Genomic DNA, 13,174 nt, shown 5'->3' with positions numbered 1-13,174 from the left:
CAAACTTTAAAAAAAAAAGCCAACAACCTCAAGGAACATTCAAACCTGCAATCCACATACCCATGGGTACTGTTCAGGAATAGTAGCAGCTCAAAAGAACATGTGTAATGTTGCTTGATATGTGGAAAATCTGAACAGAATTTGGTGCAGTGCACGTTCAGCAACATATTATCTTAAGAGAAGTTTGAAGGAAGTGTGTACCAGAGCATATGGCAGAGAAGCAAAGCTTGACCAGGCATCCCAGGGGCATCTGTAGCCTGACAACAATGGCAAGGCAAGTAGACACCAGGGAAAGATAAAGACCTAGGTTGGTCCCAGGAGCAAGTAAAAGACAGACAACCAAATGGAAGAACATTGTCAGCTACAGAAGTCTAGAATTGTGCAGTCAAAGCCAAATCTGCATAACCTCAGGGTCAATATCCAGAGATAAAGTTCCACAATTTCATATAAGGAAGATGGTATAGTTAACTAAGTACAAGTATTCATAGTTTACTCTCCGCCTTTTGTTGCTATTATTTTAATCAAGGATGGATTGCTTTCTAAAAACAGATTCAAGTGTAATCACAGGGAGAGAGGAATCAATGAAAACACATGAAAAGCATCTGGTGGATAGCAATTCAGGGAATATTATCATAGACCATGAAATCAGTGAAGACAGAACAGAACAGAGTAAGATAAGCTGACAATATAAACTTGAAGACCACTGTATAATATAGCAGTGGTCCCCAACCTTTCTCCGATTGAGGACCACCTCCAGGGGTAGGGGAGAGCTGCCGGCCTGGGCACTGCGCATGCGCGTGGCGATAACATGCATGCACAGAGTAGCCGCACATGCACATTTTCGCCAGCAGGGGCGCTAACGTGCATGCGTGGCAGCTCCGCACATGCGCGTTTGTGTCTGCTGGTGTGCCGGAGACCGCACCTGCCTCTCCCCCCCCCCCTCACAGCAAGAAGCTAGTCGGGCCGCAAGCGAAGCGGGGGTTGACGACCCCTGTAATATGGCACGGTGCTACAGAGTATTTAAGATAATGGGAGAAGGTGGTAATGGATGACATAGCATGCCAATTCACATGAATGCTCGCATTTATCCTTAAAAATATTAAACTCGAGTAAGCTAGGATAACTGTAGTGTCTTTTTCATAATTAAAGCATGGCTGTGTTATGTTTCCAAGCCAGGGTGTCCCCCATCCAAGAAAAAAATATGATGGCAGAGAGATGCCCCAAGCATCGCTCTCCATCCAGCTATTTCAATTAGAATAGGAACCTTATCTTTATCTCTAAGGAGGAGTTCTTAGTCTGAGGAAGAGTGCTTGCACTCGAAATCTCACACCTTGAATAAATCTTTGTTGGTCTTAAAGGTGCCACTGGACTCTGATTTTATTGTGCTACTTCAGACCAACTTCAACCCTAACCCATTTGAATCTATGCAGTAAAAAGGTTTAAGTTCCTCATACAGCAGCTCCCCCTTGTGACGAGCTGGTTATGTGTGCACCAGATCTCAGGCACCAAATTAAGGGGATGATGGAGCTGCCACAAATATCACTTTAGGGAAGGGGCAAACAATAAATTTTATAGTATATGCTTTAAAATATTGGGTGTACTGTGAATGTAGCACAGAGGTGCTTGTTTTTAAGCATCGTATGTGCACATGTTAGAGAACTGGGACTGGATGAAGGTCCCAGGTGTCAAGAGCACACTTCGTGGCTGACATTGGCTTTTTTGCTATGTCATGCATGAAACAGACCTAGGACAGAGTTGCACCTATAGACAACTTGACAGAAGCGAATATGGGACAAATATGGGACTGTGAAAGCCAGATAAAATGTCATTAAAAATAAAACCTTTATTGTAGAATAATTTGAGCTTTCAATGATACACAAACTGGGGGGCAGAATGGGGATGGATACTACAGATTTTCCACTATGGGAATTTTTAAAGATACAACAAAGTATTTCCTAGTGAGTGCCAACAAGAGGACTGTTGAATCACTCTGGGATTCAAAACATATTGTGTTTGTTTATGTTAAAATCCAATGTTCCCTATCCCTCCTTTAAAACAATTACCAGTGTCTACTGTCAGCAATCTGAACATCGCTTAGAAAAGGACTGTAAATTGAACTGGCTTCCAGTTAAATTAGAAGAACTAACATCTCCATTTTTTAAAGAACTAACAGTCTGCAATATATTGGGAGGGAGAGAATTTGACAGATGAATTAAACTCGTTGGAAAAATCATTAATGCTCGGCATGGTCAGCGACAAAAGGAAACGTGGTCGCCAAAGGATCTGCTAGCTCAACAGGATCAAAGCCGATACAGGGATGAACATGAACCAACTAAAAGAAGCAGTAAGAGACAGGAGCACATAGTGAAGACTTTTCTATAGAATCGCCAAGGGTCGGACAAGACTGAACGGATGACATCATCATATGAGCAACAGGGGGAAAAAAATGTGGGCCCTAACTGCCTGAGTGGTGAAATGACACTACACCCCAGGTATAGTGTGTGTGTGTTTTATTATTTTGCTTTGTGAATATTGGGTTCACACACTGTAAATGTTCAGGAGTTAAGCTGCCCTTGTGAAGAGTCCAGTTGGGGGCAGAGACATCTCCCTCCCTCCTTTCTCAAACCTAAGCTGAGGAATGTGGCAGTAAAGCCACTGAATGCAATCAAAGTGACAGGCTAGAAGGTAGGCATTGACCATCAGCTTCAAAGTGATCAAATGGTTCTAGTCTTTTCCCTTCTCTGTCAGCAGACTCTCCTCTGGTATGGAGGTTTGGGGGGGATTGTGGGAAGAAGAAAGGCAGCCCAATCTTGAGAGCAAGGAGCAATGCTTAAGAGGGGCAGACATGCTTGAGACGCAGAGACACAGACTGCAGAGAAGTAACCAGACAGAGAAAAACAGTAAAAATGAAATCCGCAGAGCCTGACCAAGAAACCTGGAAATATTAGGAGCCTCGGCCTCTCTCTTTACCCGCAAATGGGGGGGGGGGACAGCATAAGAATAGGCAAAATAATGCATTCTCACTCCTTTTGTATATTAAAATTTGTTTCTTTAAAGAATAAGCACCACTTCCAGTAGAAAATAGTGATGCTACATTGCTACATTGGCATAATTAGTATAGTAGGACAGAAACACAAGACTGAGAACAACAGTACCTGTGGCAGGTTGTATCACTGGAAACCTTGGGACGGCCATGTACATTAGGCTTATTAAAATGTTCTGAAATTGCAAACACTGTACTATAGTCATTGCTATTTCAAAGTCATTTTTGAAAGCATGGTACAATTACCACAGTCCACGTAAACACTCATACTACCATTTTATGCCCTAATTGTACATCAGGCTTCATTTCCCAGAAGGTATCCTTCTATCTGGACTATCAATCTCACTTTAAGCAAAATCACCTGTTCAGCAACCATCTGGTGCAGGTGCTGGTGCTTCATTTTAATTCTTTAATTCTGAGGCTTGCCTCAGATATGAGACAGCAGCACAGAAATACTAGGAAAGCATAGCTGGATTTACTGTTGTCAGCTTAATGACTCCTGACACAAACAAAGGGCCAAGCTGGCATGCAAATACATCTAATGGTAGCCCAATTATCCTCTTAGAGGAAGGAAAGCTTGCTTCCAAAGAGGGTCTTTCAAACAAATGGCACTTAGACCTTTCCCTGGCCTGCTGTCTCTCTGCTCTCAATCACCCATCAAGCAGAGTTTTAAAACTCTTGTGACAGGCAAATATACATGGGGGGAGGGGAGGGGTTAAGTTGTCACTAAGAGCAGGTGAAAAAGGCAGCATCAGAAAGGTTAAAGCTTCTCTCCCTTCCACTGTACTGCTCCTACTCTCCTTCAGAAAAGGTTCATCAAGCTATACTTTGCATGTTCTATGCAAAGAAACACAATCTCTCATGTGATGGAGACATCCACTGGGATTCCTGTATGCTCCTGCATGGTTCACCCAAAGAGAGCTGAATCTGGTTTTATCTGGTTCACTGGTCTTGATATTGCTCCAGAGGGTAGTTCTCTTTTATTGCTCCCAGCTGCTAGAAAAACTGGTCAGAAAAAGAACACATTTGCCCCAAGTATTGGGAAGTTACATTAGAACTCTATCCCATGAACTGCTTCCTTCTCACAAATCTTTCCTCTATTTTCCTCTTTCTGCAGATTTCTAGACAGGACAACGTCAAACAATCAAACAATGAATTACAATCAAACAATGAATTACTATTACATGGATTCACTGCTGAAATCCAACTAGGGTAACAGGAGTGGACAAGAGAAAAAGGCCCATGTATCTTAAATACCCAGCAGTACATATAACCAAATACCTTAAAGGCACATCATCTTTAAGTTAGCTTCTCTTTGCTTTTTGCAATAGTTGCAATCTGTGCTGAGATTGTATACAAGTCTATTCTGACCAAAGTCTGCAGAAAACCAGAAACAAGAACAGTTTTACAGTAAACAACAGGAATACCATTTGGTCTTCACCATCCCAACTTCCTGGAATCAAAGGAGACCTGATTTGTGCATTGAGGAGCTGGAGCAGAGCAAAAACATACAAAGCAAAAATCTCATCTAGATATTTTGATGTCACCAGCAGCCTCTGTTCACTTCACCCAGAACCTGTCTTCTATTTGGGAGCAAAAACAATCCCTGCACAAGGTCTACTTTTAGGACACCATATGCATATTACTCTTTCCTTTTTTCTTTTCTACTCCACTTCTACTCTACTTCAACAGACATGCCCTATTTCAATCAGCAAGGACCCTGTACTCAGAGAATTCAGGTTTTGTCTCCAAAAATAGCATTTTAATTTAATCTGCCACTGGATGGATGAATACAACAGGAGCTTATTTTGCCAGATGAGGGCCAAATATTTCAGAACGCTGCATACATTAAAACCACATCAGCAGCTGACCACCTCAACTACAGTCCACATATTCTAAAGCAACACAGAGAACACAGAAAGAAACACAAAACAACTACCAATTGCCTTTCTCTAGGTAAATCTCAAAAATTACCCAATACATGCAATAACTGAGACTTGTATAATATTGCCCCCCATTTTAATAAAGAGTAGCTAGCTCAACTTTTCTCCAGTTGCAATGTTTCTCTCATCTCTATTCTGGTGGAAGATGTGGTAAATGTGGCACAGCAAGTGATATTGCAAATCTAAACAGAGTGTGAATAAAAATGGCCCTAGCAAGATAAGACACAAGGGCTAACAGGACCCAAAAATAAAGTGGAGAAGTAGAGAAGAGGCAAACAAGAAGTGTAGGTTTTATACCGGGCTTTTCTCTACCCTAAGGAGTCTCAAAGCAGCTTACAACCCCTCCCCACAACAATCATCTTGTGAGGAAGTTGAGGCTGAGAGAGTTCTGAGAGAATTTCTATTTTATAATGTTATTGTTATGATCTTGTTAAGTTATTATTGTTATAATGTTATTACTGTTATCACCTGTTACCATATGTTATCTGTATCTTTTCCTGTTTTCTGTAAACCGCCCTGAGCCCTCGGGGAGGGCAGTATATAAAGATAATTAATAAACAAACAAACAAATAAATAAATTGTGACTGACCCAGGATCACCCAGCAAGTTTCATGTGAAGAAGTGAGGAATCAGATTTGGTTCTCCAGATTATACTTTGCTGGTGCTTATTTCTCTGGTGCTTATTTCTCTTCTTCATTGAAGGAGGTTCAGTTTATTTCTCCTGCCGTTAGAGTCCTGTGCCTTTTCTACACATGGTCTGGCATTTGGCCTATGTATGTTGCTGTTAGCATTATTCAGAAAGACAAAGAGCTTCAACTAAATGGGCTGTGAGAAACAAAGGCTTCTTTTCAGCCTGGTAGTGGGGCCCTCTTTTCAGCTTCCTCTCACAGCATCATAAAACACAGGGGAAATTCTGTCTATACAAACTGAGGTATTTAATCAATGCAGACCGATGCAGTTTAAGGATTTGCGAGGCCCGCAGCACCAGAGTTAGTTTAAGGATTCACAGGGCTCTAGCAGAGTACAACTGCTAACAGAGCAGGCAGACTGGAGGTGGATGGCCCCTCCACAGTGGAAAGGGGTGTCACTCCAAGTGTCCTTAAAGATTTCTATCAGCCTACTTTTTTAAAAAGCCTCTTGTCAAGAGTGTGTTGGAAGGAGAGAAGGAAGAGGGGACCTCCCACTCAGCTGCTGCTACTTCGTTTGCAGTCATGCAGGAGGGGGAAGGCAGTGAAGGCACAGAGGAAAGAGCAGTGGTGGTGGTGAGGCGCAGTGAGTGAGAAGGGGACCGAAGCTGGATGGAGGAGGACAAAGCAGGCTGCAGCGCAAGGATCCTGTACATGTAGGCACACTCTCCATTCCTGCTGCGTCGCTTGTCTCCACCTTCTTAGGGCTGCACCTGTGCAATGCAGCCAACTTCCTTCCTGCCCTGGCATTTTGATGCTGCAATCCTCACACCATAAAAGATTGACGGAAAAGGGGGGAGGATCTATATGTGGGAGGCACCATGGGGGGGCCCTGGAAGTGTGGGGTCCATAGCATGTAACATATTAGATTCTATTTCTATTTGAATAACTACTTTAATTATTAATTATTTGGGAATAACTGCTCTTCTAAAATATGGAAAAGAAACAGTATGTGTTAAGGGCTGACTATAATGTTACTAAAAGGTACTCCTGCTAAGGTTCCATAAATAACTACATACAAATAAAGTTTCAACTACATTTCAGAATTATAGAATCCCCATCAAAAATCTCTATCAGCCTGGTATGATGGGATACAGAGAAAAGAATGTCTCTTCAATTATATTATGCTCAAGACATCAAAGACCTGACATCTTTTATGAGTCTGTACCTTGAAATGTGCTCCCAAAGACAGAAATGGCTAGAATCCTAATCCTGTATTCTTCTTGCTGTGTCCACCCATCCCAGCCAGGTTGTCCTACTCTTCAGCAGCTGAAACTTTTAACAGTCAGAGGCAACTCTATGCAGAGCAAACTACATTTTAAAGTATCTTACTTAGTCTTCACAACTGTCAATAACTTGAACTCCACATTCTCCAAGTACCATCAGAGGTAAGGTGACCAGATTTTAACATTGGTAAAGCGGGACACCATTGCCGGGGAGATTCTTGATTAAAAATTTGGTCTATATGGAGCAAGAGAAATTTTCATAGAACGCATAGAACGCAAAAATAGTATTGTTATATATAATATATATTTCAATATAAGTACAATTTGCCATTTGCCCCCAGATGTCCCTCCAAAAGTGGGACAATCTGGTCACCTTAATCAGAGGATATGCTTACTTATGGAAGTTCTAAAAAAAAAAATCAGAATTCTACATGGATAGAAAGAAAAGTTGAAGGATATGACATTACCTAGGCCAGAGAGAGAGAGAGAGAGAGAGAGAGAGATGTACTCACCACTTTCCAACGGTCCTTCACCACGTAGTTGGCCGGCAGAATGTCGACCTGTTCCCCTCCCCCGCTCATGTTTGGTTCGTCCTTTATGGCAGCTGCTAGGCACTGCATTTGCCAACCAGAGAATATTTTAGTAGCAGCTCCCAATTTAAATGAGCCATTTATCTAGAAGAAGAATGGGGAAAACACACAAAAGGGGAGGGGGAAAACATACACACACACACAATTAATGCAGGTCATCACAGGCAGATTGCTCTGAAGAATCAAATACAGTTTAGGCCCACAGGAAGAAAGTAGTGCTGAAAATTGCAAACTCACCTTGGAGGCAGAATGCAGTCTGCAATAAGCCTTGCTGGCCCAAGCTACTGCCCTCTTTACAAAGTTGTCAGCTGTCTTCATGCAAAAACCAGCAGAAGCAACCATGCTGTCAGTCAGCAGCATACAAACATAACATTGGCGACAAGTCCCTGGCTTATATCATGCAGGGTTTTTCAGTGCTGGGGGGGACCTGGAAGCCAGCAGCAAAAAAGACCAGCCGAAGCCAGCTTCTTGGATATTGCTTGAGTACCAGAGTGGCAACAAGGATGCTGCATAAGCCATCACTATATCAAGAGAGTAAATGATCTTGCTTTCAAGTAACAACTCTTTCTCCAAATAACCACTTCCAACACTCAGCTCACCAAGGTCTGCCAGAGACTACACAGTAAGCATCCATGTGGGGCCAGAATGCTCTTTTGGGTGCCAGGATTTTAAAAGAGCTTCTTCTGTGAAACAGCCAAGCAGAAAAAAAAGAATAGATTCAGAATGGTGTCACTAATCGGTCTACATGTCCTCTTTGAGATAAATGGCTCTACCACTAGTTATAAAAATGCAGAAAGGCTGCAATTTTGATTTATTTCAACAGAACTTGCTTCCAAGTACCTGTGTTTTTATGCCTTATACCTTTCTTCACAGCAACCATCTCTTAACCCATATGCTCATGTATCAGGTCAAATAACAGAAATTGTCTTGCCAAAGAACTCGAATAACCTTCCTCTCAATTTTCAAATTACCATTTAATTGACTGTCTCTCAAGGAATCATCATCTGTCTATTCCAGGCTGTCTTAACCATGGTTTTGTGAAACCCTGGGGTTTCTTGAGGGCCCTGGAAGGGTTTCCCGGGTAATATGACCATTTATTGGGTGATATATGAAGAATGTTTCAGGGGTTTCTCAACAGTAAAAAAGTTGAGAAAGGATGGTCTATTCCTTTGTTAGATAGGTTACTAAAGTATGGTTGGAAGACTGATGAAGCAATGCTGCTGAAATACATCTGGCTCTTTTAAGTGCCTAGATCATCCTGGATGCTCTATGTATACCATGAGTTCTGTGATGGAACAAAGGTGGGATATAAGCAAACTATGATCATAAATAGGACTTTGTTGCCATCTTGTATTAAATGGGAAGAAGGGGGATTAATTTGCTAATCATTCTGCTGTCTTCCCTAGGAAGTATATCTTGCCTTGGAATCCACATTAAGAGAAAGGTGACACAGGTGTATTTTAACTCATTCAAACTAAGCACAACTACCATACTTTCTAGCCTCAAAACTAATATCTATTTAATCAGGCACCAAATCAGTAGAAATATATACAAGACACCAAAATCCTGGAGATGGGGATTAATAACTATCACAGGAGATTGAGTGCATTTAGAATTTTAGTACAAGATTTTGGTGGATATGAATAATTATAAGCTTTTGAGAGTCAAAGCTCTCTTTGTCAGATCTGATTAAGGGGTCTTTGACTCTCAAAAGATCATAACCTGGAAATCTTGTAGATCTCTAAGGTGCTGCTGGAAAATAGAGCCGTTTTGCTTACCAACCAGTGCAGCTACCCACTGAAACTGTCTTCAAGGAATAATAATGTTGATCCCTGCCTCTTTAATTCCTCCACAATAATTTTATCAGTGAAGTCATTTTAACCTTTTGACCTTTGGTGCTTTTTCTGTTTACTGCTTAGCTTTTAACTGTAACACACTCATAACTTCTGCCTCTCCAAAAGTAATCCACAGGCAATACTACTGCATTTTTCAGTGTCTAAAATGATGCATGACCTTTAAACAGGTGACAAATCTGAAGAACTGTCAAACTCTAAAAAGATGTAAAGGGATCGCTTGATCACATTTCCTGCAATAAAGCAGGATCAAACAGCTTAAAACTAAATGTCTCATTTAATACTTTTTCTCTCCACTATACGACCACCAACATTCATGGAAGTTATTAACTGCATTGAAATAATTACTATCTCCTGAAGACACTGGCTAGTACAGACTGGACCCCCTATATGGAAGGGCTTTGGCAAGAAAGATAATATCAGAACCACATGGAAGAACAATCTGTACTTAAATGCATCACCCAGAAATCCATAGGTTCTTTGACGTGAAATATCTCATTCACTTAAATGAAGGCATCCATCTGTGCATGCAATCTTTGCATGTTCAGATGTGGTCTCTCAGTTGATATGGGGAACCTGTCAAGTGGATAAAGAGGACGCAGAAGTGCAAAGACTTGAGTTCCAGGACTCATAAGCAGTTACTAGATTGAAGCAACAGGCTGCAATCCAGCGAGCTCATATCATGAACACAACTGAAACTTTCCATTTAGTTATGGACAACTTTTATTCATATATCCTTGACTCCCATGACCCAACAGGACCTTGTTACACATACGGTTTTAGCATTGTTTAAAGCTTTAATATCTATTTTATACATTTTAATATATAATGCAGCAGTCATTCCCTACCCCCATACCACTGAAGATTTTTTCAACTTTTTAAAAACTTGGTAAGCGAATATAATTATAACATTCTTGCAGTCTGTTTTCTGAATTCCCAGTTTTCATTTTGTTCAAAAATTAAGTCTCTAGTTCCTAATGTTGCAGAATCATACAAGAAAAGGTATATTTCCACAACAAGGAAAGAGGCTTGCTTAAAAATATAATTCTGGGGATAGAGACTCAGACAGGGTTGCCAGGTCTCAGTGAGAGACCTTCCACTGACAACCACAGCTGTCCATTGCCACTGTCAGGCAAACATTTAGAAAAAATAATCATTAGTGCAATAGTGATATATAGGGTTGCTAGGCTTGACATGGCTGACAACCAGCAGGAGTGTGGAAAAGTGTTGTCAGAAACAGGATGACATCACTTCCAGGGGGGGATCAGAAGTAAAGTCCAGTCTCTCTAGGAATTACCAGGAACTCTATGGTTTTATCACGAGAGTTCCCAGCAATCTTTAGACATGTGTGATGCCACTTCCTGGAAGTGACATCATACCACATTATGATGCCCCCACCATTTCCCCACCCTCCCAGACTTCCACTAGCTGCCAGTCATTGGCTAGCGACCATACCTGACATATAGTTATATTATAATCTGATGCAAATCCTTGCTTCCTGAGGCTTCCTGAGTCTGTCATAGCTGCCCAGTTGTCCCACCTTTAACAGCATGCTAGGCCTCAGAAGTCAAGTAGGGATCTTCTGGGCCAGCATTCTAGCCCTACATGAAAAGAAGCATGAGACGTCTAGAGTGAGTTTGGAGGAAGACGTGCACTAAAGCATCAAGAACACCTTACAGGATGTTTATGAGGGTCTATGAGATGGCAATGAAAGCTACAAAAAGAGAATATTTTGTGGTTTTCATTGTGTTCACTAGCTCACACCTGGCTTAGTTATTTAAAATCATTTGGTTTCTTACAGCCTTGGATGAAGGGCATTCAAATTACTCATAACTGGCACTTTGTTGTTGTTGTTATGTGCGAAGTCGTGTCCGACCCATCGCGACCCCATGGACAATGATCCTCCAGGCCTTCCTGTCCTCTACCATTCCCCGGAGTCCATTTAAGCTTGCACCTACTGCTTCAGTGACTCCATCCAGCCACCTCATTCTCTGTCGTCCCCTTCTTCTGGCACTTAGCTGTGAAGAATTTGTGAGCTTTTCTCATGGATAAATCTTGGTGCTGCACCATGACCTCCCTCCAACTGTTGATACAGTAGAGCTGGAGGCCCTTCTGTGGGTGGTCTTTGACTGCTTCAGGAAGCTGGCTTCAGTAAGATAGACCACTTTCCCCTTAGATCCCTGTCACTTGTGGCTTAAGGTGGCAACAAGACGATCAGGAAGCCCCTCCCAAATATTGTATATTTGTCCATTTTCAGGGACGTTTCTGGAGGGTCTAAGGGAAACAGTGGTGTGGCCCCTGCTGAAGAAACCATTGCTTGATTCACGGGACTGCCAACTACTGCCCAGTCTTGCATTTGCCATTTCTGGGCAAGGTAGTTTAACAGGTGACTGCGGATCAACTACAAGCACTCCTAGAGGAAACATCAGTCTTGGACCCATTCCAGTCCAGCTTCTGACCTGGTTATGGGGTAAAAATGACACCGGTCGCCCTTCAGAGGCAGCTGGATCAAGGCAGTGCTGTTGGTGCTATTAGATCTTACTGCAGTTTTTCACACTGTCAATCATGAGCTTCTAGCTTGCTGCCTTGGGGATAAGGGGATCAGCCTTACTGTGGCTTATCTCCTTCCTCCAAAGTCAGGGACAGATTGTGGCCATCAGGGAAGAGCAGTTGCGCTGCTGTCCACTCCTATATGGAGTGCTGCAGGGTGTGATTCTCTCCCCAATTTTATTCAACATCTGTTGAAGCCCCCTCGCACAGTTGGTCCAAGGGTATGTACACTGAAGACACATTGCTCTATCACTTGATGGGTGGTCAACCAGATACAGCAAGTATGTTGTTCTAACATCTGTGAGCACCAAAGAACTAAAGAGTTTATAAAATTGTATTATATTATATAAAGTAGTCATTTTTAGTGGACAGCGTCACTAATAAAACAAGATGTATTTATATGCTACCTCAAACTAACCGTGTTAAAAAGGCCCTTAGGGCAATTTTTTCTTCCAGCAACAAGATACATGGAATCAAACAAGTTGCATTCCAATCTGCTTCTCAGGGACAAAAAGGGCAAGTAGGATAACAGAAACAGGTTAAATAAGAGGACAGTTTTGGGGTTGGTTTTGGGGGGTTTGTTATTTTTACACTGACTGAATGTCCTAGGAACTGAGTGCCACAAGCAATCATCAATGTGTGTGCTTTATGACCTGTATGAGAAAATCAAAACAATCAACTTCACACTCATACAATAGATCTATGTTTTTGGCAACCAACTTACCCCACATCGTTTGCTGAGGGTACACTCAAGTCATCTGAGAACTTGAGCACAGAGTGGGGGTGGGGGGGAAGCCCAGGAAAGGTCTCTGTCAGCTGGCCCTAACAGCAAAGAGAAACAAGCCCTGGGATGGCAGTGTAAAAATTTGAGAAACAGCAAAATTCTACGAGCTCCTAATAGCATCCCTAAATCAAATATAACACCCTTCTCATATTCTCTGGAGTCTCCAGTATAGCTGCTTTACTGGCCGGCATATAATTCAATCATTTTCAGAGGCAGGAAGCCAACACCCATAAAAAGGCAAAGGCATTGAGTTGCCAATAGCTACTCCAGGTTTGCATAGCACAATTCCTCCTCCCTTTTTACATTTGCAATGCAGAATGGCAAGCATACTGCAAAAACAATTGCAGCCAACTATATCCCTGCTCTCAACAAAGCTCATTCACTGGTTTCCTGGTTTCTGTTTGTTTACATGCTATTTAAGCATGTTTTCAAAGTATCCCAAGTCAGCAGTGACAAATAGTATGACTGAGGACTTACCCATTTCAAGGGTCCTAATTCT

General features: G+C 41.9%; 1 protein-coding gene across 3 annotated transcripts in view; it reads right to left on the bottom strand.

The window, feature by feature from the left end:
* The window catches only part of TTBK1 (tau tubulin kinase 1), a 131,554-nt gene that overhangs the window by 103,706 nt on the left and 14,674 nt on the right, over positions 1-13,174 (bottom strand). Inside the window, exons 1-2 of one of the 3 annotated variants that reach the window (XM_077336839.1) lie at positions 7,726-8,198; positions 7,411-7,572 (exon numbers count right to left, since the gene is read on the bottom strand). In XM_077336839.1, coding sequence (XP_077192954.1) covers positions 7,411-7,572; positions 7,726-7,848 — 285 coding nt within the window. In that variant the 5' untranslated portion in view covers positions 7,849-8,198. Of the gene's footprint in view, positions 1-7,410; positions 7,573-7,725; positions 8,199-13,174 lie in introns of those variants that run through there. The other 2 variants (XM_077336854.1, XM_077336848.1) reach the window with 2 other exon arrangements.

This window comes from Paroedura picta, chromosome 1 (assembly GCF_049243985.1).
Source record: "Paroedura picta isolate Pp20150507F chromosome 1, Ppicta_v3.0, whole genome shotgun sequence".
NCBI classification, from domain to species: Eukaryota; Metazoa; Chordata; class Lepidosauria; order Squamata; family Gekkonidae; genus Paroedura; species Paroedura picta.
The sequence above is the reverse complement of the archived record's forward strand: the minus strand, read 5'-3'. Positions and strand labels throughout refer to the sequence as shown.